At 39.6% G+C, this 27,457-nt stretch overlaps 1 protein-coding gene across 1 annotated transcript; it reads left to right on the top strand.

Moving 5' to 3' along the window:
• The first annotated feature begins 53 nt into the window (after nucleotides 1-53).
• Nucleotides 54-27,050, top strand: baz1b (bromodomain adjacent to zinc finger domain, 1B). The gene is made up of 18 exons (XM_067419385.1): nucleotides 54-759; nucleotides 2,919-3,035; nucleotides 6,360-6,504; nucleotides 6,786-6,978; nucleotides 7,170-7,489; nucleotides 7,565-7,738; nucleotides 8,110-9,634; nucleotides 10,302-10,592; nucleotides 10,905-11,025; nucleotides 11,159-11,257; nucleotides 11,380-11,557; nucleotides 11,711-11,896; nucleotides 12,945-13,092; nucleotides 15,952-16,099; nucleotides 16,206-16,312; nucleotides 16,542-16,930; nucleotides 17,382-17,488; nucleotides 24,760-27,050. Exons 1-18 carry the CDS (start codon nucleotides 641-643, stop codon nucleotides 25,442-25,444), a joined length of 5,052 nt encoding a protein of 1,683 aa, XP_067275486.1. The 5' UTR covers nucleotides 54-640; the 3' UTR covers nucleotides 25,445-27,050.
• Nucleotides 27,051-27,457: the final 407 nt, after the last annotated feature.

Raw genomic sequence — 27,457 nt, 5'->3', positions numbered from 1 at the left:
TCGTAGTTTTTTATTAACCAATAATTGGAGACGATGGGCGGGACTTATTCTTGCGTCCCTACTTGCTACCGGGGTAACGGAGTTTTGAGGTTGTACGGAATGTTGCCGGTGTTGCAGGAACTCCCGCCATTTTTCAATCAGCTATAAACCCTCTTGTTTGTTTATGTAATCAGCACTTCCCTCAAAACAGTATCTACGCGGTCTATAGTCGCTGCGGAATAGGGATTGGTACGTCGCTTTGGCCTGGAGAATCGACAGCAACACGGACCTGAGCGGCATAAGAAAGCCCGCCATACCAGCTCTGACGGGCCGCCTTTCGCGCTTCCAATCCCCGGCACACAGGAGGCGCTTCCGTTCACTTCTTACGCTCTTTACAGCCATCTCACCATGACCCCACCGGCTCCCCCGAACCAACGGATTTCACACCGGGGATGTTACTGACAAGAAAAGCCTGTGTTTGGTTTTGTTTTGTTTTGACGCGCTTCGTAAAAAGTAAGTAAAGCAGCTAGCCTAGCCCCCATGCTACGCCGCTGAGACGCGCGAATTTCACTCCATATTCAGTTTAAGCTGAGATTGAGTGGCGGGTTAGTTCAGTAGTGCACATTGCCGACGCATCCAGGACCACAGCAGCCCGCACGCGATGGCACCGTTGCTAGGCCGGAAGCCGTACCCGTTGGTTAAGCCGCTGTCGGAGCCGCCGGGCCCAGGAGAGGAGGTGTTCATCATCGAGCACACTAAAGAGGCCTTCAGGAACAAAGAGTATCCTTTCTCACTGCCTCACTATCCACTTGCATACACTGAACATACAAACGCAGGCCCGCGAGAGTCGCGGTCTGTTATTACCACGCGGGTCGTGGATTCTGAGCGCGTACGAGCACAGTGTGTGCATTTTAGCATTTATTATTGTTTTCATCTTGCGCGCTGCTTCTCATTGTAACGCTAACCGGCTAAACGTGACCATGACGTTTATATCATCCGGGGTTAAACTTTTAAGACATGGATGCATGCTATATTTGGTGCTGTAACATGGTGGAATGCATGTTATTGAGAGGCTGTTGCCGCCTTGAGTGCATTTTAGAGCGCACTAGCTCCAGGACGCACAGTGTTTTTGTCACGTCTAGCTAAACTGTTTCTCGCCCAAGCTGCTATGGCTCAATCTTGTGTAACGCGCGCGCTCTCAGTCATTTACAGTTCGTGGATATGAGTGACGGGAGTTTATAGACTGATGCTCCGAGATAAAGACTGCAATAGTTATCTGTATGCTGGGAGTGTGGTTATGATTGTACAAATGGTTTCAGCTCAGGCTGCCACTGGAGAGGAAAGTGCGAGTTCATGTGCAGCTGCGCGAGGTCATTTGCGCGCGAATTGCTCTCCGCACGTCACGTGAATTTGGTCGTCAGGATGAGTAGAGCTGAACTTCAGGGCTTTCAGCAACTCCGTATATTAGTCCTTGGATTTAAGCTGCTAAATCGCAGAGTTGGCATATTTGTGGACTATTGTATGTTTTTGTACATTTGATTAGATATTTGCTCCAGCAATATAAATCTTTTAATTGGTGTTGTTCGTTTATCTCAGACTAAATCTGTTATTTTACAGATGTCATTGTAACATTTTTCTTGACGAACCACACCTGTAAACGGGTTTAAGAATGAAAGTGACCCCAGCCCGTATGTGTTACGAAATTAGAAAAACTATCCAATAAGAAACTCCCTCTGACCCTGTCATGCGCTGCTTACGGGTTTTATGACATCTGATTGGCTCACGTGTCAGTGGAGGGCGGGGTATCGTGGAGAACGTGATAGGATGTAGTTGGGCTGTTTAATTCAGTTCACAAAACGCATGCATAAACTTTACGAGTTTCCTGCTTTCCCTATTAAGTGTGTGTTCTAGATCGGCCAAATAAGTGTTTGAGACAAGCAAAGTTTTGGGTGCCATGGACCCCCAAATATAATGCATCGTTTGTGAGGGACCCCCATCCTAAAACCCATCTATATATTTTTATGTATGAAAACTTTAAAATAGGTAATTTGGTTTAAATTGGCTATGCTTAATGTTGGGTATATAAACCTGAAGATTTTCAATTAAAAATAATTTTAAGCAACTTTCACAATACATGTATTTAAGCAGTAATATTACGAATACTGCCTTATTACCCCAAAGAGCAAGATAAAGGGGACTATAGTGAGAAACTCAAGAGACAAAGCAAAACATACAATTCATGTATATGGCAAGCAAGAAGAGAAACATTTAGAAAAAAATGGTTTGAATGTTCGGTAGACTTTATCCATTTTTGCTTTTTATCGGTTTATTCTCTGAATATTTCTGGGGACCCCTTAGAACCTTCTAGAGTACCCTTGGTGGTCTTGGGACCCCAGTTTGAAAACTCCTGATCTAAATAAAAAACTGTAGAATACTGACAGCCCATGTCACAATTTGAAATACATAAAGAATTTATTTTAGCGATTTTGTTTGCTGTCATAACCAGGTTTCTAGATATACTGACATTGGATATTCAAAGCCCACTTTGAGTGACTAGTTATTATTTATCATGCTTAGATAAACATTTATATAATACATGAACAGTGCAAAATTAATCTAGTCTCTGAAGTGGTTTTACTCTTTCAGAGGGTCTGTAATCTCATACTGAGGCTCTTCTCTTACATTTTTTGCTACCTGTTCTTAATTGCAAATTAAAATAAATTGATGGAGGGTTCGTGCTGCTGGCCCTTTAATTATTGAGCTGCTGTGCTACCAGTTGCATTAATTATGAATGAGTCTCGCTCATAAAGGATGGACGGCAGTGCTGCTTACACTGTTTGATCAGCTCTGCTTTGGAAATGCTGCTTGACATTTCAGAAGTTCCAGAAGTGGTGTAGTGTTCGTGACGTGTGTTGTTTGTCCTTAACCCTGTTGTTCAGAGAGTATGAAGCTCGACTGCGCAGGTATGGAGAGCGGATATGGACATGCAAAAGCACTGGCAGCAGTCAGCTCACGCATAAGGAGGCATGGGAAGAGGAGCAAGAGGTCACTGAGCTGTAAGTAACAAAAACCAAGCCATACATGGGTGAATGAATTGGTGGATGACAGATGACTGAATGATGCTCAGAGTTCATTCAGTCTGTCTCAAAAGTCTTTTGAAATGTAACATTTTATTTCAGTTTGTTGCCATGGCAACGTTTTCATTTATGTCATGGTCTGACTGAATACTGGATTCAATAACATTTTTAATGCACAGGTAGTTCCAAGAAAGTTGAATCACGTTCTATATTAAAGCGCTGTTTTCATTAAATCGCACATACGCAGGCCTAGTCACTCACAAGCAGAGAGCGGACATTACACGGTGTGCACAGAAAGCATTCAGAAACAAACTTTTCAACGCTGCCCTGTGAATTTAAGCAACAAAATGGCTGAGCTATTGTATTACTACATTGTATGCTTTGCATCGGGCGGTTCTTTGCCCGGATTTAAAATCCTTTAATGCACAGCTAGCCATGGATTAACCCATACTTAGTTCAACTTGTAAAATATAATATGTACGTAATAAAATGTTTTTATATAAATAAAAATCCTAAAGGATTATTAGGAACACCATACTAATACTGTGTTTGACCCCATTTCGCCTTCAGAACTGCCTTAATTCTTCGTGGCATTGATTCAACAAGGTGCTGGAAGCATTCTTTAGAAATGTTGGCCCATATTGATAGGATAGCATCTTGCAGTTGATGGAGATTCGTGGGATGCACATCCAGGGCACGAAGCTCCCGTTCCACCACATCCCAAAGATGTTCTATTGGGTTGAGATTTCATGACTGGGGGCCATTTTAGTACAGTGAACTCATTGTCATGTTCAAGAAACCAATTTGAAAGGAGTCAAGCTTTGTGACATGGTGCATTATCCTGGTGGAAGTAGCTCAGGTAGGCCATGGTATTTAAACGTAGGGCTGGGACAGTATGGATTTTTTTCTTACCGCAGTTGAAAAGCAACAAATTCCTGCGGTTCAGCGGTAAATCGCTTTTAAACCTGTGATGCCACACTCCCTGTTGCGCGTCTCGTTGTGAGTGCGACACACACTAGTCTTCTTCTATAGCTTGCTCTGTAAATTAAATTGAAAGTATAACTAATGCATATATGCTATTTTAAATACTGTGGTCTATGCCAGATATATATAGCCTACATTTTAAAATAATAAACGCTCAAACATCCATTTCATAAGCTTGCATATTTATTTTCCATCCGTGAAACAATACACTTGTCTGTAAAACATTTAAATGATTGTAAATAAATAATGGTAATCTTAAGAATTTTTTTTTTTCATAACCTTTATTCCCCCCGCAAAGATGCGTCATGCCGCTCGGCACTTGTGAGATGAATGTGAGACATGAGCTGGATAGACAACTTCTCTAATATCTTCATCTTCAACTTTTCTCCTGATGTCGCAAAGCAACACTTATTGTAAAACATCTGAAGAGCGAATTTTATCTTCCACAGGGTCAACACATTTAGCGCCTCAAGACTAGTAACAGGCACAAACTGTTACGTAAAATTTCATCCTACAGTGGTTTTCTACTTTACTACAGTAAAACATGTGAATGGGTATAATAGACTTCAGCAAACGAAAGGAAGAAAAGTGTATAATTCCCTGCAAAAATGAGTGTGATACGTGTGAGGATTTGGGAAAAGAAACGATAAAATGGACTGAAGTTAGGCCTATTGTTAAAATTTACGGAAATCGAAATATCGGATGACCAGATTGCAAAACAGAATTAAAAAGCTGGCAAATCTTAAATTGGTCTCTGCCTCCCTCTCTTGTTCGGCATGAATCCATAGCCTGTTTTGATGGCTGCGTAACATCTACAAATTTATTTCCCTTGTAAGTGCTTGACTTCTGTGGTAATAATCACGTAAAACAGTGTTCACATACAAAACACTGGGTAAATAACGAAATTATAGTTTTAAGTAAAAAAAGTATGTAGATAGTGGTTATTTCACTCAAAGTTGCTCTTCTGAATCAGTCGGCCCATTCTCCTCTGACCTCTAGCACCAACAAGGCATTTCGCGCATAGGACTGCCGCATACTGGATGTTTTTCCCTTTTCACACCATTCTTTCTCATTCTTTTGCATTAATAAGAAGTTGAACAGGTGTTCCTAATAATCTTTTAGGTGTTTGTGTGTGTGTGTGTATAATATATATATATATATATATATATATATATATATATATATATATATATATATATATATATATATATATATATATAATATAATTACAAAAAAGATTAAATAAGGTACAACATAAACTGACACGCACAACAAATACTAAAACTTTAACTAAAATATTAAAAATAAAATTATAATAACCAATTCAAAATATTAAAAACTATAAGTCTATAATTTTATGAAGTAATTTATGGAATGAAACGGGCAGTTTGAAATGATTCACACTAATGTCTTATCTACACAAAGCTATTCAGATAAATGTGTACTTGGCGCTAAAATATTTTATTGACTTAATTGTTCTTTGAGTGCAGTTTTTACAAAACAATTAATCTGGAACTACTTAAGGGCACGGAAATTCATTGGCTGTTGCAACCCTTTATTTTTTTACCATGTCTGCTGTATATAACCGAGAGCTTGTAAACAGAACATTTGTCAGGCTGTTGTTTTGAGAGAGCGCCATATGACCACACTTCTGCTATTTCATTGGTTCCCTTGTGCCGTCACTGCCCCTCCCACTTCCCATAAAGAGAGTGTATTATTGATTGAGTCTTCAGCAGAAGTTTAAGAGAAATGCTCTACTTCTGACCTGCTCGACTGACATTCAAACAGATTTCTATATTGGTGTGTGGGAGAGAGAGAGAGAGAAAACAGTTTAGTGTTGTAAGCTGCTTATGTAACCAGACACGCGTACACTCTCAACAGTTTGCAGTACAGACCATATAGAGCGTTATGCTGCTATAAGGGTCCATGTGTTTTAGATGCTATTTTTACTGTTCATTCTTTACTCTCATCTCCCTCTACTGGCCATGAAGAGTATGAAGTTGTATTGTTTTCAAATGAGCTTTAAAGGTTTTAACATAAATCCTAACAGTAGAATTCAGGTAAGATATTGGGCCAGTGATGATTCCGTCCACTTTCCTGAGTGTCTTTCACCCTGGTCCTTATTTTCAAGCCCTGCACTGATTATCAACCTATAATTGCAAATCATAAATTGAAGGGCTGTCACATAATTTGTATTTATTGGCAGGGGTACTACTGTAGTGAAATGTTGTCAAGTTTGCTTAAAGTTTGCAAATTACAGTGAGTGAATGATATGATTACTTGTATTACCATAATATTAAATGGTTTCATATTTGGCAGGCTTCAGGAGGAGTATCCGGTGTGGTTTGAGAAGCCTGTTCTGGAGATTGTGCACCATAACACAGTACCTCTTGATAAGCTAGTAGATCTTGTCTGGTTGGAGATTCTCACCAAGTATGCTGTGGGCGAGGAGTGTGACTTCTTGGTATGGCCTTGGTTTTACTATTTTGACACTTATGTAATTTTTTTTATTATTATGTCTACTTATGCTCAGTTTTAAAGTATTTGCTTAGATATTATTTTAATAATATTAGTAATTTTAAAAATATTAGTAACACATTTTACAAAAAGTTGAAAATCTATTGTCTGAAGTATGGGAACACTGGATGTTGTATTATGTTGAATTGTGCAAATTTATTTTTAGTCTCTTCTGATTTCTCTCTATGGATGTGAAATGGTAATTCTGTCTTGTTCTCTCTCTGTAAGGTTGGGAAGGATAAGTCTTTGCGTGTAAAAGTGGTAAAGATTCATCCGCTGGAGAATCCTCCGGAAGACAATGTGGAGAAAAAGATGGAAGGAGCTTGTGATTCTCCATCCAGTGATAAAGAGAACGCCAGTCAGGAAAACCTGAAGAAGGAGCCACAGACCAAAGAGGAGGAGAGCAGGAGAGAGAGTCTCTGTAAGACTTGACTGCTCTTCATGCTCATTCATGAATGGTGTCTTTCAGTATATAAAAAATACAAAATAATGATGTACTAATTTTTGCTATTTTTGTCACACTAATTACAGCTATATACATTAAACCCTGATTGAACCAGGGTGAATAAAAAAAAAGCAATATGTTTTGCATTCATTTAATTTTTTCTGTAGCTGATAGGGCCCGTCGCTCACCCAGAAAACTCCCAACCAGTATGAAAGAAGAAAAGAAGAAATGGGTCATGCCCAAATTTCTGCCCCACAAGTACGACGTCAAACTTCTCAATGAGGACAAAGTTATCAGTGACGTTCCCGTAGACAGCCTGTTCAGATCTGAGCGGCCTCCCAACAAAGAAATCATGCGCTACTTCATCAGACACTATGCTCTGAGGTTGGGCACGGGAGAGAGTGCCCCCTGGGTGGTGGAGGATGAGTTGGTGAAAAAATTCAACCTACCAAGCAAATTCAGTGACTTTTTACTGGACCCTCACAAGGTGGGATACATATGTGATGTGCTTTAAAGAAAAAGTGTTTTCATAAAAAATTGTTAAATTAAACATTTATTTTAGTTCCTGGCAGAAAATCCATCAACTAAGAGGAAAAGCATGAGCTCACCTGAAGGTAAACCCAATAAGAAGCTGAAGACTGGAGAGACGGGAACAGACAGTGATGGAAAAGAAAAGAAAAAGAAAAAAGACTCCCAGAACATACCTCTCAGTCCAACCCTCTGGAGTCATATGCAGGTAAGTTTGAGCAGAGTACTACCAAAATCTACTCTTGAGGAGATTGCAAAAACACTGGCTATATCCCAATAGTGGTTGGGAGATGTATATATTACACAATTTAAAGATGGTAAAACAAATTTCTATATGTTTACTCATTTAGAAATATTTAGAAAATGAGAGAAATATTTTAGAGATTTGTTTATTAGCAAGTTCAGATTTAGGTTGCAAGTTCTTTAATGAATCAGAATGATGCTAAAATAAAAGTTAATTTTGCTTGTTTATAAGCAGAGGGTATATTCTTTCTTTTGATATTTTGCATGTTCAGTTATTCATATAACAAAGTATGTTTGAAAGAGTTAATATTTGTGTATAATTTCTCTTTTGTTCAGGTGAAGAAAGTTAATGGATCACCTTTAAAAATGAAAAACTCAGGTACATCGAAAAAGTCAGATGGGGAAAACATCCTTAGCACCCCAAAATCGAGCAAAAAACAGGGAGACAAAAAATCCACTGACCCCAGAAGGAGCCGCAAGAGTGGAGTCACCAAGACTCCTAATGGCCAGAAACTCTCCAAAAAGGAGGACAAAAGCCCTGGAAGCGCCAAGAAACCCAAAATGAAGCAGATGACCCTTTTGGATCTAGCTAAAAGCCCTCCTACTACAGGTAGCCCAAAAAAACGGGGGCGAAGTTCAAGCACTGGCTCTGCTAAGCTGGGCAAACCATTTCCGCCTATGGCCTTGCATCTCCTTCGGTTTTACAAGGAGAATAAAGGCAAAGAAGACAAGAAGACTGCTCTGTCCACACTTGTGTCTAAGGCAGCAAAAACTTTGTCTGCAGAGGACCGTGGGCGACTTCCTGAGGAGCTGAAAGAGCTGGTGCAGAAACGCTGGGAACTTCTCGAGCAAAAACGCAGATGGGCCCTCATGACTGAGGAGGAGAAACAGGATGTTCTACGCCAGAAGCGCCAGGAAGTCAAGCAGAAGCTGCGTGAGAAAGCCAAAGAGCGTAGAGAGAAGGAGATGCAGATGAAGCGGGAGATGTCGCGCCGTTACGAAGACCAGGAACTTGAAGGCAAGAGCTTGCCAGCGTTCCGTTTGTTCGACATGCCTGAGGGGCTTCCCAATGCCCTCTTTGGTGACATAGCCATGGTAGTGGAGTTTCTTCACTGCTACTCTGGCCTCCTGATGCCTGATGATCAGTATCCCATCACTTCCATGGCACTGATGGAGGCTTTAGCTGGAGACAAGGCAGGTTTCCTCTACTTGAACCGTGTGCTGGTGGTGCTGCTGCAAACGCTTCTGCAAGATGAGCTGGCGGAAGGTTACAGTGAACTGGACATGCCATTATCAGAGATTCCTCTGACCATGCACTCCGTATCCGAACTGGTGCGCCTGTGTTTGCGGCCATCGGATGCACACGAGGAAGAGAGTGCCCGTGGCTCAGATGGTTGGCAGCCTGGTGGGGGCTATGACGACGTGGTGAGCAGCGAGTTTTTGGAAAAGCTTGAGACATCAGAGGTGTTTGAACTGACCCCTCAGGAGAAGGTCAGCCTGCTGGTGGCACTGTCTCATCGTATTCTCATGACCTATTCGGTAGAGGATCACGTGGAAGCCATGCAGCAGCGCACAGCCGAGATGTGGAAGGAGCGGCTCGCCACGCTCAAAGAAGTCAATGAACGTAAGAGGGCGGAGAAGCAGAAGCGGAAAGAGCAGATGGAGGCAAAACACGATGGAACCGGAGATGGTGTAATGAGGACAGATAAGAGGAAAGATTCAAACGTGAAAAAAGAGACACCTAAGGTCCCTGTCAAAGTGGAACCAGAGCCCGAGGACATGATAAGTACAGTGAAAAGCAGACGCTTGATGTCCATTCAGGCCAAGAAAGATAAGGAAGAACAGGAACGGCAAAACAAAGGTAGGAGATGAGTAAAAAAAAAAAAAAGAATGTGAAAAAAAAGATTAAAAAGGTGAGGATGAAGTGATATTCCAGAAACCTGCAGAGAGTGAGGGATCTAAAACCATATGATTAAGACCAGCAGAACAAGAGGAAAGTAAGGGTTTGTTCACACGGTTTGTTGTGACGGAACATAAGAAACAAAAAGAAACACCTGCCAAATGTGAACACCCTAAAACTTGGGCACTGAGAGACACAAAGTCAAAATGTGTATCAGAACACGGTAAATAAAGAGAACAGTGTTAAATAGATGCTTTTTAGAATTGTTTGTTTGCATAAAGGCTCTGAAAAACTCTTGCCAAAGTTGGTGCTTGACCATCGGGCCATTTTTTAGTGTGTTCCGCACTGTTGGGTCTAGTTGAACACCGTTGGGGTATTTTAGGCAGATTCACCATGTTGAATATGCAATGGGTAGTCACGAGAGAGAGAACTCTAACCCGCTGTTCAGTTTAGAGGATAAGTCCGTGCAGTAGCATAAAATCTAAAGTGACGAAAGCTGTACCTACCTGTTTCGCAAACCAGCTTGAGCTTTATGATGGAACCATGGGGGTTTCATGTCCTGTTGAAAAAGATGTTAAGTAAGATTACCAGTTTTATTTAATTTGTATTATGAATGCATTTCTTGCAGAACGTATGGAGAAGGAAGCAGAGGAGGAGCGAATAAGGAGGCAGAAAGCTGCAGCAGAAAAAGCCTTCCAGGATGCTGTCAGTAAAGCAAAGTTGGCGATGAGGAAAACACCGCTGGGTACTGACCGCAATCACAACCGTTATTGGCTGTTCTCTGATGTGGTTCCTGGGCTGTATATTGAAAAGGGATGGGTTCATGAGAGTATAGACTACACATTCACTCTTCCTCCTGAAGAGGAGCCTGTGTTGGCAGAGGAAGATGAAGAGCTGAAGAAAGAAGAGGAGACAGAAGGTTAGTCTACCTATGCAGTTGTGTATTATTGACCAGACGACTTGGCAGAATTAAAAATTAGCCGCATAAAATCTGTTTGCCAGATTAACTTTTCTGGTAGATATACCGCATCTGTTGTTGACAGAAACAACAGTTTTCTTAATTTTTTGTACAAAATCTTACTTAACCAGTGTTATCAAGTACATTCCAGGTAAAATGATGGTTCATCTTTTAGGTGTTGGAATTTTTTTAAAAAGTAGTTTCAGATCAAACTTAATGTTACTTGAGTCGACGGCAGTTTGTCTGATTCGTGTCTGTCGCTTGCCTTCTCAGATGGAGAGAAAGAGGATGAGGGCAGCATAGTCAGCACTTCTAATGAAAATGGCCAGCAGGGGGTGCCAGTGCCTGAGTCTTGTATTGAGACCACTGTGCCCAAACAAGGCCAAAACCTCTGGTAAGTGTTCTTGCAAATTCCCAGCTGGGTTGTTGGTGTCGGGGAAATCAGCCTTTAAGTATTTTTTTTTTTGAATGAGACTAGCCCATTTTAGATTATTTTTTTTAAGCTTTTTCTTAAATTGTTTTCCTAGGTTTGTATGTGATACACCAAAAGACCTTGATGAACTAATAGAGAGTCTTCACTCTCAGGGAGTAAGAGAGAGTGAACTCAAACTCAGACTGCAGGTCAAGTAAGTATATAAATATACACATACACACATACATCTCCTTCCTCCTGAAGCACAAAACTTACTAGCTTTCATTCCCAGTAAGAATGGATGAAGAATTCAGATGGTTTTCTTTTGTTTTTCAGCTACCAGGAAATCTTGCATTCCATCCATCTGATGAAAAAAGGTAACCCAGGACTAAAGACCTGTGACGGATACCAGGAACTGCTTAAATTCCTGCGCACTGACATTATCGAGGTAGCCTCTCGTCTGCAGAAAGGAGGCCTGGGATACATGGAGGATACTTCTGAGTTTGAGGAGAGGGTGAGAAACATTAAGACCATGTGGTGAGGGTGGGCACTTATACCATTACCATCCCATGAAATTAGATTTTGATTAATGCTACTGCCCAGGCCTACTACATGGATATCTCCACCACTTTGAACCCACCTGACCTCTTTCTTCTCTCGATTTCAGGTGCAGAACTTGGAGAAAATGCAGGATTTTGGTGAGTGTGTGATCACCCTGCAAGAGAGCGTGATCAAGAAGTTTTTGCAGGGCTTCATGGCGCCCAAACAGAAGAAGAAAAAGAAGACTGGGGGAGAGGAGAGTACGACGGCAGAGGAGGTGGATGATCAGAAGACACTGGCTGAAGAGGCCAGGGTGAGTGCATGTGTGCGCTAGGGCTGGGTTTCGATTCAAATTTCAAGAATTGATTTGATTCAGTTTCTCAAGATCTTGAATCGATTATCATTATCTGATCCGATCCGATGTATCAGATTTAGATAAGTCTTTTTAAAGAAAGCTTTTTCCAGCTGCTACCTGAATATTACTGGACTCTAGTTATGCAACATATTTATACTATTATTATAGACATTTAACTGCAAATTAATGGAGTATTGATGGTTGTAAAGAACAATCCCCCTTCCAGAGTGCTCTAGTCAGCGAACGCGCGCTGTGGAGAGGGTGCGCGCTGTCATGACGAGGCAGCTTCGTTTGCAGTAAGAGCGCGCTGCAGTGAGATCAGCTGGGATGTAAGCCGCGTTCTCGACATATCCAGCAGCCCGAGTTCACTCGTCTACCTTACTCTAGTATTCTCTGTCCGCCGCGGTAACGAGAGAAGAGGAAGAGTGAGGAAAACTCAGTCAGTCCGCGGCGCTTCTTCAGCACGGCGGCGGCGGTATAGTGACGAGAGCTTCGGCTTGAGTTTGTTTATCTACTCTAGTATTCTGTCCGCTGCGTTTCTGGAGTTTTCAAAGCTGCCATGTTCGTTGTTTTAATGTCCTTCCACCTCGGGCGCATGCGTGAATTCAATGACTCGGCAAATTAAAATTCACAGGAAAATGTAGGCCTATTATTAAATCGATCCTCTGACTTACGGATCGATCTTTAGAAATTAATATGAAAATCAATTCAGAATTGATGATTTACTGCCCAGCAGGCCTGGGCAGTAGCATTAATCAAAATCTAATTTCATGGGATGGTAATGGTATAAGTGCCCAACCTCACCACGTGGTCTTAATGTTTCACCAAGGACGAAGGACAAAGTCACTTTTTATAAATTTAATGCATCCTTGCTGAATGAAGTTTGAATATTGATGACGAAGTTTGAATTTCTGGGTGAACTGCCACTTAAAAAAATGCTTAAATAGTGTATGTGATTTTATATAATGTTGAAACTACACTAAACTTGTGCATATCGAATTTCTAGGTAGCCACGGCGGTGGAGAAGTGGAAAACTGCTGTCCGTGAAGCTCAGACATTTTCTCGCATGCACGCTCTGCTCGGCATGCTGGACGCCTGCATCAAGTGGGACATGTCTGCAGAGAACGCTCGCTGTAAAGTGTGCCGCAGGAAAGGTGAGCCACTGGAAGATCAACCTTAAATGCAATGAAGTGTAATTACTTGTTTGCGTTTCACTGTGTTAAGCATTAAATGCAGTGGCAAAGGTTTGGACCAAATTGTGAAAGCAAAGAAATGACGCCCTACAATGTGAATTAAGTAGTGATCAAAAATGTGAAACATAATTTTTTCAATTTAAAAGTTGACACCCTTTGTCTAGATTCTAGCTCTGGACATTCACTCAACCTATTTTAGGAGCTGCATCATTGGATAAAGAAGCTAAAGCACACATGCATTTGTTTAAATGCAGGTTAAAAAGCAACCAAAATATTTAATGGTACCTGTCAGCAGAGGTGGGAGTAAGTCACACATGTGCAAGTCTCAAGTCTTTACCTTCAAGTCGCAAGCAAGTCCAAGTCATTTGTTGTGACAATCAAGTCAAGTCACTGCTTTATGTCAAGCAAGTCAAGTCATAGCTTGGGTCAAGCAAGTCATACAAATGTTCATTGTTTTAACTGAATTTATATATTAAAATTAGCTACAACTACAGTAGTTATATGGACTATGGGCGTTTTAATGCAACAAACAATTGTTAATACAATAGAAATCTACAAATTAATTAAAACTGCATAACCTAAAATAGAAATGTAACTGAAATTAGGCCAATATATTGGGTGAGATGCATTCTCCTTGTATTTTTTGATAGTCCTCCTCCTAGTCCTGTACAGCGTGACCAGATGATGATTACGGTAATATTATAATTAATAAACTTAATGAAATCCAATTGTGTTTGTGGCTCACACCCTGACGAAGGCTCATTAGCCACAACACGCATAGGTGTCCAGTACTTGTCACCTGTTTTTAAAATATTAAAGCCATGTTGAAATAAAGGCTTTTTACATTTCTTCAATAATATTTTAACCCCTAACATGTCCAGATAGAGGCGTAGCCTTCATTTCAAAAGTGAGAGTTATACCAGTTTTTGACCTGTGTCTAGCTGATGGTCTTATCTTTGATTTAATTTATAGTTTTGCTTAATTGGCTTAAAATGTTATTTATGTATGCTATCTTGGTCTTTTGACCCCAAATGAAATTGCTGAAAAAGTCAAATAAATAAAAAATAGACAAAATGTAGCTAATATTACTTCCTTAAATCATGTTTTACTAAAATATTTTACACGTGTGCAGTGTTGGCTGGATTTCAGCATTTTTATTTATATAATTTCAATCAATGGGAGAGTATAAAAATGACTTTGTTACATAATTTGTCAAAAATCAGCTCCAATGCAGAACACAGAAATGGTGGTGACTTTAAGTGTCTAATCACAAACACACTAACCAACCATCACATTTTGCTTGTACAATATCAGCAGTTTACAACAAGAAGCATAAAAACTGAGCAAAATTATTGAAAATAAGAGCCAGAGCAAATACTTTACATTGTTTCGACATTTTTATATAGAAACCCACAATCTGTGAAATGAGATACTAGTAACACTTCCGCGGATATTCCTTTATCACACACACAACGCTACGCTGTCGAACTGCTCACAGTAACTAAACCTTCAGCAAAACTGATTAATTATTCAACAAGAGAAATATGCAGTTATCCATCATTGTGCAACACAAGTCGGATACCACATTTCAACCTACAGTGCTTGACGGTTTCGTAGTGAAGTGGTTTTGTTTTGGTTGCAATTTTGAACTCATTGCTGAACATTATGGATACAGCGCGACCCGGAACCACCCATTCTGGCAACACTGCGCAGGTACGAGGCGAGCATGGGCACATGGGCTGTGTGATTCATTAGTAACTGATTACCATGGAAATATTGCGTAGGCAGCGCTCTCCATGTTCATTCACGACTATCTCCGTTAGCGCGCTCTGCATGCCTGCTGCGTCACGAGGTTAGGTTACGGTGCGTTCAAAAACCGATATTTATTTACAAAAACAAGTTATTTCGAGTCATTTAACTCAAGTCTGAGTCAAGTCTCATGTCATGAATGTCGAGTCTTTTATTAATATTTGTCAAGCAAGTCTCAAGTTCTAAAATGTGCGACTTAAGTCTGACTCGACTCATGTGACTTGAGTCTCCCACTTCTGCTTTTCAGCGTTTCCTATTTATTACCTAGAATGTTTTCATTTACACATGCTGTTCATGATTCAATGCTTTCAGTATCTAAGAGTCAATCGATCTGTGAGTGAAACACTCATTTGGGAATGCAACGTGCGCCAATTACGCTTTCACATTTACGGGATGACATGATGGTGTCCATATCCATTATAAATGGAAAATAAAGGCACAATGGAGCTCTTGCAAATGAGATTTCAACACAAATATTGTTGACAGTAATTTTGCTACTATAAAGTGAAGCGAATATAATTGTATTTTAATATATAATGTTTTTTTTATTTTACAGTGCAGTCATATTATATTCAAACTGTTGAGGTTAAAACCAGTGTGAATATAATGTGGACTAAGATTTTTCTTTTCATCTTCTAGTTTGATAGCTGAAAAGGGGATAGAGTTCATAATTTAATGCATTTAACTAAAAAGAACAAAATGTTCTTGTGGGAGAACACCCCTAGCAGAGAGTCCAAGGTCCACCCGCCGTAGTCTCTCAAAAACCTGTGGGAAACACTATGTGAAACAAATGACCTTCAGTCCCAGCCAACCACAGGGAGTAGTTGACTTCACACCTTTAGAGTATGAAGTAAAATACGCAAGGGAGAGAATGACCATCAAGGAGAGAATGTCTAAGATTTAAACGGCACCTGTCGCTGTAATACGAGCTGCACACAAGAGGAAGTACTGCATGGAAACTGGAAGATTTAATATGTAATTGATCTGGTTTATGGATGTCTTTCTTTGTAGGAGAGGATGATAAGTTGATTCTGTGTGATGAGTGTAATAAAGCCTTCCACCTGTTCTGTCTGCGACCGGCTTTGTACCGTATACCGGCGGGTGAATGGCTCTGCCCAGCCTGTCAGCCAACCACTGCCCGACGCAGCTCCAGGGGCAGGTATGTACACACACATTGTAAAGTGTATACATTCAATGCTAGTGGTGTTTTTAAAGCATTTGAGCTCGACGCTCCTCATAATAAATTTACACATCTTTATGTGCAGAAACTATAATGAGGACACTGAGGAAGAGGAGGATTCAGAGGATGAAGATGAAGAAGAGTCTGAAGAGGAAGAATCGGAAGAAGAATGTCGGGACACAGGCCACAGCTGTGAGTGTTTTGAGACCTTTGAGAACCGATACACTTTGTTTTCATTAAGGTCGGGGGGGATGAAATAATTTCAAAGTAGTGATATACTTAATTTGTATTGATGTTCTTATGGAGATCAACTAACTTGTCTATAAAGTGTACTATAGCATCATGTCATGCTGATGTGCTAGAAAATTAGTCGTTTAAGTAGAGCACAAACTCTAGTTTTGTCTGTGTTTGGTTGTCACAGTAAGGCCTAGAAAAAAGGTGAAGACGTCTTTGAAGCCCAAAGTGCAGAGTAAACAACCACAGAAGAAGCATTCGCCTCCTAGTGCCAGACCCGCTTCTAAACCAGATCCCAAAACTTCTCTCAGATCTGCTTCCAAACCAGATCCTAAACCTTCTCTCAAACCTTCTCCTCCTAAACCTTCTCCTAAACCTTCTCTCAAACCTTCTCCTCCTAAACCTTCTCCTAAACCTGCTTCCAAACCAGATCCTAAACCTTCTCTCAAACCTTCTCCTCCTAAACCTTCTCTCAAACCTTCTACTAAACATTCTCTCAAACCTTCTCCTCCTAAACCTGCTTCCAAACCTAAATCACGAACTGCACCGAGCAACCCTGCTGACATCGATGAGCTGGTGAGTTGAATGAGAAGTGCTGATAAATTCAGAAGTGAGGTCTATGTTTAATATTGTTCCCATGCACAACATTTTACTGTTTACTTTGCATTACATTTGTTTTAGTTAACTGGGCGGTGTAAATCTTGATTAAATGCTAGGTTTGATTTGTTTCAGTTGTTCTAATTCACAAATATTTTGCAAATGTGTTCAGCTGAATCATTTAAAAGTACTGGTGAAAAAGAACAGTAAGCATAATACTGTTGTGTTGAGGCAAAGAAATGTAAATGAACAGTGCAGTTGTCAGGGTCCCCACAGGGTCTTACAAAGTCTAAAATTTAACTTGGGGAAACCTTGTTGTAGACACATTAGGTTAAGTATTAGTCACTACTAATATAGCCATATATGAAAGTTTATGAATATCTAGGCATCATATGTGAAATGTTTCTGAAGTGTTTTTGATCATTTGAAGGTCCGACAGAGCTCTAAGCCTGCATTGAAGAAACAAGCTGTTGAGCTGGAGAAATGTGAGGAGATCCTTCAGAAGCTAATGAAATACCGCTACAGCTGGCCCTTCAGGTACACTTTCACAAACATTTATATATGCACTATGATTGATTTTTGTGACCGTTTTAATATACAAAATGTGGTAATCGCAATAAATGTCATACGTTTTTAGTACACTAAACTCTCATACATTTTTGCAAATTTCTTTATATAGAAATTTTCACAATACACATTGTTTTAGAACAGCTTTACAAGGAATAACATTATCCCACATGTTTCACAGGCAAGGCTTAAGCCTAGTCCCAAAATAAAATGCTGGGCGATATGGAGCAAAAAATATATCTCAATATATTTAGCTATATCTCGATATACAATATATATATCGATATCTTTACAGGAAAAGTAACCCCCTAAAAACTACAGCAAAAACAAATATGCCAAAATACTAGGGGTGTAACGATACGCGTATTCGTATTGAACCGTTCGGTACGAGGCTTTCGGTTCGGTACGCGGTACGCATTATGTACCGAACGGTTCTTGGACTAATTAATTAGATTTGGAAAATAAAAAAGTGTGTGAAATATAATAATATGCGTTCAACAAGGTAGCCCAATAACCAAAACGACATAACAGGCAATGCCCCTGACACCGCCGAAGCATGTGAAAAAAAAAAAAAAACACCATATATTGTTTTAGGCTGCTCAGTCAGGTGCTCGCTTACTCAGTAGCCTAGGCTACGCGCTGAATGCTCGTGGCAAAATGGCTATTGCTTTTAACAAACCAGAAATAGAAGATCCTCCAATAACCAACAGGTCTGGTGTTTGGGTGAACTTTGGATTCTTTGTAAGCTATGATGGTGTTGGCAAGAGTGATGGATTAAAAAACAACGGTATGTCGCATTTGCTGATGGTACAGCAGCGGGAATAATTCATGTCATGTCAATCAACTCATTTACGCCGACAACAAGACGATAAAAAGAAGAAACAGCCACAAACTATCCCACAAACTATCCCCGCAGCATTTAGACAGACATTTCCAACTTATTCAAATGGCAAAAGACATCACCGCGGCGAGTGGTCCATTTATAGCCGCGGATATGAGACCGCCCGTTTCACACATACTCCGTCTGCAGTGCGTGTGCGTTGCGTATTTTTTTCCGTACCCATGTTAGCGGATGACAGCTTTCAGACTGCACGCGGATGCTGTCCGTCAGTCCGTTCCAGGTGCGTTGCGTCTGCAGCAGTGCACGGATCGTTTTCGTACCGAGGCTATTTTTTGCTGCTCTGCGTTGCTGCATTAAAGTGGTAGAACATTGTTCGCATTAAAATAAACATGTACTGACGCAAAAATCTAGTCATTTCACCACAGATGCATATCATTTAAAATATACTCTTGTTTCAAAGTCAACACATGGCTTTTTTTTCTCAAGTAAAGCAACAAAAGGACACCTTACCTGGCATTTAGGTTAAAAAAAAAGTGCCATAATGGATAGCACTCGTACTTTCTTGGAGGTGAAAAGCAAAGTTCTTTTTGACCTGCAGGATTTCTTTTAAAAGGGTGTAAAACGAAAGAAAAGACGAGAGTCGGCTGTTTTTGAATAGACTATTGTAAGTTTCTAATTTAAAATGTTTGTGATTTAAGGCTATAAACTATGTTTAAATGTTTTGCCACTTGTGTGAGCTAAATCTAAAGTATATAAATATGAATAAATTAATTTAATAAAATGTTGTTTAAATGTAGTAGGCTACGTAACCTGACTTCTATTAAAGAGTAAACAAAGAGAATTGGAATTCTGACGAGGCATGTTCAGTAAAAACTTTTGGATTTTAAATAAAAAATAATGAATCAATGCTGTGTTTGTGGTATGCAACAGCGGATCAGTTTTATTAGTTTTAATAAAAAAATAATAAAAAAAGGTAATTTATCTGCCAATTTTTTCTTTTTGCTGTATCTAAAACATACCGAACCGTACCGAACCGAACCGTGACACCAGTGTATCGTATCGAACCGAACCGTGAATTTTGTGAACCGTTACACCCCTACAAAATACCACAAATTCTTTTTTTATTGAAGTGCAAAGAGGTAGTCAGTTCATGTAGGAACAAAGTGCTTTTGCCATCTCAATGTAGGCTATTTATTGACAATAAAGTAGGCCTACAGGGAGTGCAGAATTATTAGGCAAGTTGTATTTTTGAGGATTCATTTTATTATTGAACAACAACCATGTTCTCAATGAACGCAAAAAACTCATTAATATCAAAGCTGAATTAGGGCTGGACAATAATTCAATATCAATATATATCGCGATATAATTTTTTTCAATAACGGTGATATGATTTTTAAACACATTTCCGATATTTCGATATACATTACAGCATTCCTCACTGACTGACGTCCGGGCGCAGCCGTCAGAAAGAGCAGAACACGATTGGCTAGCGCGATGACGTACACCACGGGACATGCAGCCAGTGCGCAGCAGTAGTAGGCTGATAGATCCAACGCGGCAAGTTTTAGCTACAAAAAGAGTTTCCCTGACTAATACAAATGTGACTGGACGAGCTTCCACAAGTAAGGAGAAAGACTAACTTTCTTTAGTGGCGTGGAAGTGGTTCGGCTATCTACAGCACTATTCACACGGGATTAGTATTAAAGACCTCTGTGATTTAGAAATGACTCCCCCACATCTGAGTTTTGCGTGGCGCATTCGCACGGGATAAGCAAGCCTGTGATTTTACTTGAATTACTGACTTCTCCCGGATATGATAGACTTCGTTATAGATATCTGTATGAAATCATAAACAAGCATCGATATCGTTTTGATTATTTTACAGTAGCCTAATAAATAAATATAATTTCGTTCAGTTAGCGAACAGACGCCATGAACTGAGCTCAGACCAGCGGCAGGAATCAGATTTAATTTATCACGAGTGAGAAGCTCACAATATACGGCGGAAGATTCAGTTTCAAATGCAAAAGTGGCTATTTAAACAAGCTTGTCATTGTACTGTACTGTTCTGTTTTTCATTAAGAACAGTAGGCTATTGATGTTAATATTAAACACACCATTCAATCAGATTACTCTCAAATTGATAATCATTCTAAAGTGAAAGTATAATCCGTGCGGGCGCGGCTGCACGGGGATTCATAACGGTGCGCATTATGAATGCAGACTTTATTCTTCGTGAAAGATAAAGATAGAAATGCTCACAGGAAGAAAAAAAGCTTGAAAAATGATATACAATCCGCCTAATCCTGACCATATTACAGAGATGTCGATTCGCACGGGACTACTATTATCACAGGACCTCGGTGTTCGGCGAAATATGGTAGGTAATTTGCGGGGGAATTTTTACTACAAATTACAGACATGGCCGATTCGCATGGGATTAAGATCACAGACATTCTCTGCAATTATTACAAATCACCAGAGGTCCTTAGATAACACTAGTCCCGTGCGAATGTGGCTTAAGATCTGATATTAAACTTCAGGTTTCATTGTGCTGCAAAATGTGCCGGAGAGGTGCCGACTAGGGGTGTAACAATACATCGACATAGACGCATCAATCTAATGTCTAACAAAACGATGCCAAGTGTTACAAATAATCCATGTAGACTATTCGTGTAAGAGGCAAGTGGCACATTTGTTTTAATGCTTTCCACATTTGCACACAATGACATGTATTAACACCAACGAGTTCATTCTCGTTTAAATTACCTTTCAAAGCTTGTGAAAGACGGTCAGACATGGCTTCACGAAAATGTATCATTTGCTCGAGTTTAAAGCCTTGCAAAAAGCAGCGTGCACTCATCTCAAACAGAGCACAAATAGGCCACTGAATTGAGTCTTCTTTTATTTATTTTTTGTGCATCAGTAGATAAAGGTCTATAGTTTTGCATTAAAGGAGAATATAGCGCTATGAATCGTTCTTCACTGAAATTTAAAACTTAAAAGAAAATGCTCAATAAACTGCGTCTGCGAAGTGAGAGTCTTATCTTTATTTGACTTAAATGCAAATAAATCTGCAAATAAAAGGTGAACATTAATTTATTTGTACCGTTTTTATTTCTAAAATATTATATAGTTTTATAGGATGAGGTTTCATAGACTTCGCAAATTAATTTTTCAGAAGTTTGTAGGTACAGACATCCTTTGTGGCAGTTCTTGGTAGTTTTTCTAAAGCTTTTATATAGTTCATATCGATATCGAAATTATATCGTATCGACCGAAATTAAGAAATATATCGTGATATAAATTTTGGCCATATCGTCCAGCCCTAAGCTGAATATTTTTGGAAGTTTTAGTTTTAGCTATTTTAGGGGGACAGGTGACTATTACTGTGCATAATTATTAGGCAACTTAACAAAAAACAAATTTATACCCATTTCAATTATTTATTTTTACCAGTGAAACCAATATAACATCTCAACATTCACAAATATACATTTCTGACATTCAAAAACCAAACAAAAACAAATAAGTGACCAATATAGCCACCTTTCTTTGCAAGGACACTCAAAAGCCTGCCATCCATGGATTCTGTCAGTGTTTTGATCTGTTCACCATCAACATTGCGTGCAGCAGCAACCACAGCCTCCCAGACACTGTTCAGAGAGGTGTACTGTTTTCCCTCCTTGTAAATCACACATTTGATGATGGACCACAGGTTCTCAATGGGGTTCAGATCAGGTGAACAAGGAGGCCATATCATTAGATTTTCTTTTTATACCCTTTCTTGCCAGCCACGCTGTGGAGTACTTGGATTGTGTGATGGAGCATTGTCCTGCATGAAAATCATGTTTTTCTTGAAGGATGCAGACTTCTTTCTGTAACACTGCTTGAAGAAGGTGTCTTCCAGAAACTGGCAGTAGGACTGGGAGTTGAGCTTGACTCCATCCTCAACCCGAAAAGGCCCCACAAGCTCATCTTTGATGATACCAGCCCAAACCAGTACTCCACCTCCACCTTGCTGGCGTCTGAGTCGGACTTGAGCTCTCTGCCCTTTACCAATCCAGCCACGGGCCCATCCATCTGGCCCATCAAGACTCACTCTCATTTCATCAGTCCATAAAACCTTAGAAAAATCAGTCTTGAGATATTTCTTGGCCCAGTCTTGACGTTTCAGCTTGTGTGTCTTGTTCAGTGGTGGTCGACTTTCTGCCTTTCTTACCTTGGCCATGTCTCTGAGTATTGCACACCTTGTGCTTTTGGGCACTTCAGTGATGTTGCAGCTCTGAAATATGGCCAAACTGGTGGCAAGTGGCATCTTGGCAGCTGCACGCTTGACTTTTCTCAGTTCACGGGCAGTTATTTTGCGCCTTGGTTTTTCCACACGCTTCTTGCGACCCTGTTGACTATTTTGAATGAAACGCTTGATTGTTCGATGATCACGCTTCATAAGCTTGGCAATTTTAAGACTGCTGCATCCCTCTGCAATATATATCACTATTTTTGACTTTTCTGAGCCTGTCAAGTCCTTCGTTTGACCCATTTTGCCAAAGTAAAGGAAGTTGCCTAATAATTATGCACACCTGATATAGGGTGTTGATGTCATTAGACCACACCCCTTCTCATTACAGAGATGCACATCACCTAATCTGCTTAATTGGTAGTAGGCTTTCCAGCCTATACAGCTTGGAGTAAGACAACATGCATAACGAGGATGATGTGGTCAAAATACTCATTTGCCTAATAATTTTGCACTCCCTGTATATCATATGAATAATGCAGTGCTAACTGACAGCTTTTTAAATGTTTATCTTCTGCTCACCAAAGCTGCATTTATTTAATCAAAAATACAGTAATATTGTGAAATACCATTACACATGAAAACATTCTTTTTCTATGTGAATATAGTAAAGTGTAATTTATTCCTGTGATCAAAGCTGAATGTATCATCATTACTCCAGCCTTCAGTGTCACATGATCCTTCACTAATCATTCTCATATGAAAATTTTATAATCAAGAAACAATTTTGATTATTATCTGTGTTGAAAACAGTTGTGCTGCTTAAAAATGTTGTGGAAACCATGATACATTTTATTTTTCAGGATTCTTTGATGATTTCAATGGAGAGCATTTATTAAATAAATTATTATCTTTTGTAATATTAAAAATATCACTTGTGATCAATTTAATGTAGCCTATGTCTGATCAACAAAAGTATTAATTTCTCTCTTTAATTTTACCACAAATGTGAATGGTATGGTATTTTCCACAAAAATGAAGCAGCACCATGAGCAGCAAAACTGTTTTCAACACTTATAATAATCATTAATGTTTGTTGAGCATCAAATCCTAATATGAGAATGATTAGTGACACTGAAGACTGGAGACATGATGATAAATTCAGCTTTGATCACAGAAATAAATGACACCACTCACCATTCACGTAGCGAACCGATGATATACATCAGAATAATATTTCACTATTATTTCAGCTCCACTGTCACCTTTTTTACTCTGACGAGTTTGCAGGTCTGTAATAATAATGATATTGCAATAATTTTTTTAAATGTTTTCAAATTATGTGATCATTTTGACATTTTAACCGAAAACCATGCGATCAGTTAGACAAAAATCATAAACTGACATGATTGCGTGTCTCGCACCAATATTGCCAATCACCTGACTGTGGGTGAAACTTACTATTTAAACTATGATGAACATTAAAATTTCTTTATGAATTTTAGCAAGCAGTTGTGTTAGAAGGAAAATCATGGTCTCTAAACTGAGTCTTGAACAACGCACGCGCTTGTCAACATGATAACTAATCCTCACCTGGTTGCAGACACCATGTGCTCAATGAGACAACACACAAGGGGAGGGGGAACAAAAGCAACGAGGCGGGAGGCTCGCGAGCACCGCACGGAGAAGGCAAACGAACAAAGCGGCGGAATCAGAATTAAATATAAACAACATATAGATATATACGATATGTCCAAATCCATATCGAGTTTAAAAAATATCTCGATATATTTTAAATATCGAGATATCGCCCACCCCTACTATATATACACAACTTTTAATATATCGCAGAGTTTATATATTTTTTGACAGTATAACAATGAAGCAGTTGAATTTTACTATATAGTAAACCTTAACTTTGGATATACTGTACTTGCAGTAGTTGGATAATTTTGATAATTTACGGTCTAGTGAATTTGGCTTATTGACAAGGCTAACAAATATTTAGTTGCGCATCACTGCTATGGGTAAATGATGCATGGATATGACAGGGTTCAAATTTTTTATCAAATAGTCCAAACCAAAGCAGTTTAGCGGAGGACATTATTGAAAGTCATCGCGTAACACATTCCTGTGCATTCTGCTCTCCTCCTCCAGGGAACCTGTATCCGCTGAAGAGGCCGAGGATTATCAGGACATTATCAGCACCCCGATGGACTTCACCACCATCCAGGACAAGTTCAAATCCTCCCAGTACCACAGCGCCAGCGATTTCCTCGAGGACATGAAGCTCATCTTTTCAAATGCTGAGGAATATAACCAGCCCACCAGCAATGTTCTGACCTGCATGGCACGCACAGAGCAGGCGTTCGTCGAGCTTATGCAGAAGAGCCTCCCTGGGGTCGGCTATCTGCGCCGCCGAACGCGCAAACGCCTGGCCACTCCCTCTGAAGAGGATGAAGAAGAAGAGGTGGAGGGAAGGAAGAAGATTCAGAACGGAAAGCAAAGAACCACATCCAGACAGAAGGAAGATGATGATGATGATGAGGAGGAAGTCTCGGGACGTAGGAAGGCCAGACAGGGCAGCAGACAACGGAACCAAGCTGACAGCGAAAGCGAGGAGGAGGAGGATGATGATGATGATGATGAGCTGAACATGAGAAGGAAGAGTAAGCGGACGAGTCGGAAAGATTATCGAGAGCAGGAAAGCGACAACGAGAGGGACAGCAGGAAAACTGGATTGAGACGGACATCACGAGGTGTGACGGACGACAAGGACGAGGCCAGCAGCGACGAGGACTCGGGTGGCCAGCGACATTCCAAGAGGGTGAAACGCTCATGAAGAACAGGGTGATTTGTGTTCTTTTGTATCCGTTTTCGTACCCCCTCCTTATTAATCAGAAGGCGAAACGGGCCACCCCCATACCCACTGCATATCGGACAGAACCCTTTTTCACCCCGATGTAGATGTTTCTGTTTATTTTACTTTTTGGAAGTTTTTGTTAATATTGGAGAAAGCTGATTTATATTTGTAAGTTGATTTAATAATGGTGACACTTGGTTTTTCAACCTGAAGATTTGCATTTGAAAACGAGAGGCCATCTCTTTGAGCTCTTAAGACTTTTTTCATTTGATATTTGACCTAAAAAACGAAAGTTCTAAAAAAAGAAACCCCCTATATCCCAAAAAAGATTGTAATTGGGTTGCAAATGTCTTGTTTCGATGACTTGGGAGGTTCCTCTGCAGAAGTTGACCTGTAAATGTTATAAAGTGGTGCAGAATGAAACTCGTAGCTCCTTTTGCATAGACCTTCATGCAGACTTTCAAATGAATTTGCTGGTGACCGTCCAGAACTAAGCTCTTTCAATGAAACTGACCTTGTGTTTTCGGTCTCATGAGAGCCGTTTAATTGGCACTAAACCCCCATGGTGGTATGGAGTTGATCTAAAAGTCTTTATTTTTGAATGTGCCACCAATTGTTACTTTTCTTTAGTCATTTATTATTTTGGCTGTTTTACAATAAAAACTGTCATCCTTAAGTTTGGTTAAACAATTTTTTTTTTGGAAAGCAAGAGATCGTCGTTCCTGTTTATTGGCCTATGGGCATCTAGTGATTCCTGCAAAGCCTCATGCTGCTCTTATTCCCTTGAAACCAGTAGGTGGCACTCCACTACAGTGGTCTTCTAAAGAAAAGTTCCCCTTGGTGTTAAACTGACGTTTGAATGTTATATTCCCCCTAAAACTCTTTGCGGTGATGAACTGAACTTGAAATCAAGATGGTAAAATCAGATGTGAATCTTGTTCCTGGAGACACTCAAGTGAAATTCTATTATCTGATGTGGTGTCCACTAATTGAGTGTATAATCTGTTCATCAGAAGTATCATAATTGTCTTTCCTTTTTTTATTACTATGTAAATAATAAGCTTTGACTATATTTAGTTTTTTGTAGCCACGGACATTTAACCACATGTCCACAGCAGATGTGCTGCTCAGGGCTTCATTCTGGATCTAAAAAATGTTTAGGCTTAATTTAATATTCAGAAACAAGGTCACTATCATAACCTACTTGTCTTGATTTTGTGGTTCTTTAGGTTTGTCATCACTTTTTATGTTGTTTAGTAACTTAACCGTATATTATTCATTGAATGGCCCGTTTTCAAGATCCATGAGTAAAACATGGACTGAAACTGCGGTATGTACCTCTATGAGTCTCAGGCTGGGAATGAGTCGTCTCACAGGTGTAAATGCTTTCTTTCAGATACTACGTGGCTTTCTGGAAGTACTAGTGGTCAAAGCCGTTTTCATATGTATTTATAGCTCCAGGACCTGGTAGGGAAAATACTTTAAGGATATCCTTACCTCTTTTTTTCACCCACAGATTTCCTAAGACTTTATTCAGTTTTCTGAAAGTGTTTTCTTTTTTTTAAGACCCTTTCAGCGTCACTGCCAGTTGTAAAATCTTGTTTTATATATATATATATATATATATATATATATATATATATATATATATATATATATATATATATATATATATATATATATATATATATATATATATATATAATAGAGCAAGGGGCAGGGAGGGAGGGCCTGGTAGTTTTGGGGACCGATAGGCCCCCCTTTTGTGTAATTTCTTTACTTTTTAATAAAACATTGTACAATGTCCAAGATTTGTCATGGTCTCTAATACCCTCTGCTTTTCCCCACCTGAGACACAAATATTGATAACTTCATAGTTGGGCTTTGTTTCAAAACCTGTGATTTAAGGTTATGGGTGTTTTTTTCAACATGATGGTTATTCCTGTTAGGCTGCTTTTTAAGATGCGTAATTTTATAGTAGTATCTTAAATA

The sequence above is a fragment of the Pseudorasbora parva genome, chromosome 16, assembly GCF_024679245.1.
Source record: "Pseudorasbora parva isolate DD20220531a chromosome 16, ASM2467924v1, whole genome shotgun sequence".
NCBI lineage: Eukaryota > Metazoa > Chordata > Actinopteri > Cypriniformes > Gobionidae > Pseudorasbora > Pseudorasbora parva.
The sequence above is the reverse complement of the archived record's forward strand: the minus strand, read 5'-3'. Positions and strand labels throughout refer to the sequence as shown.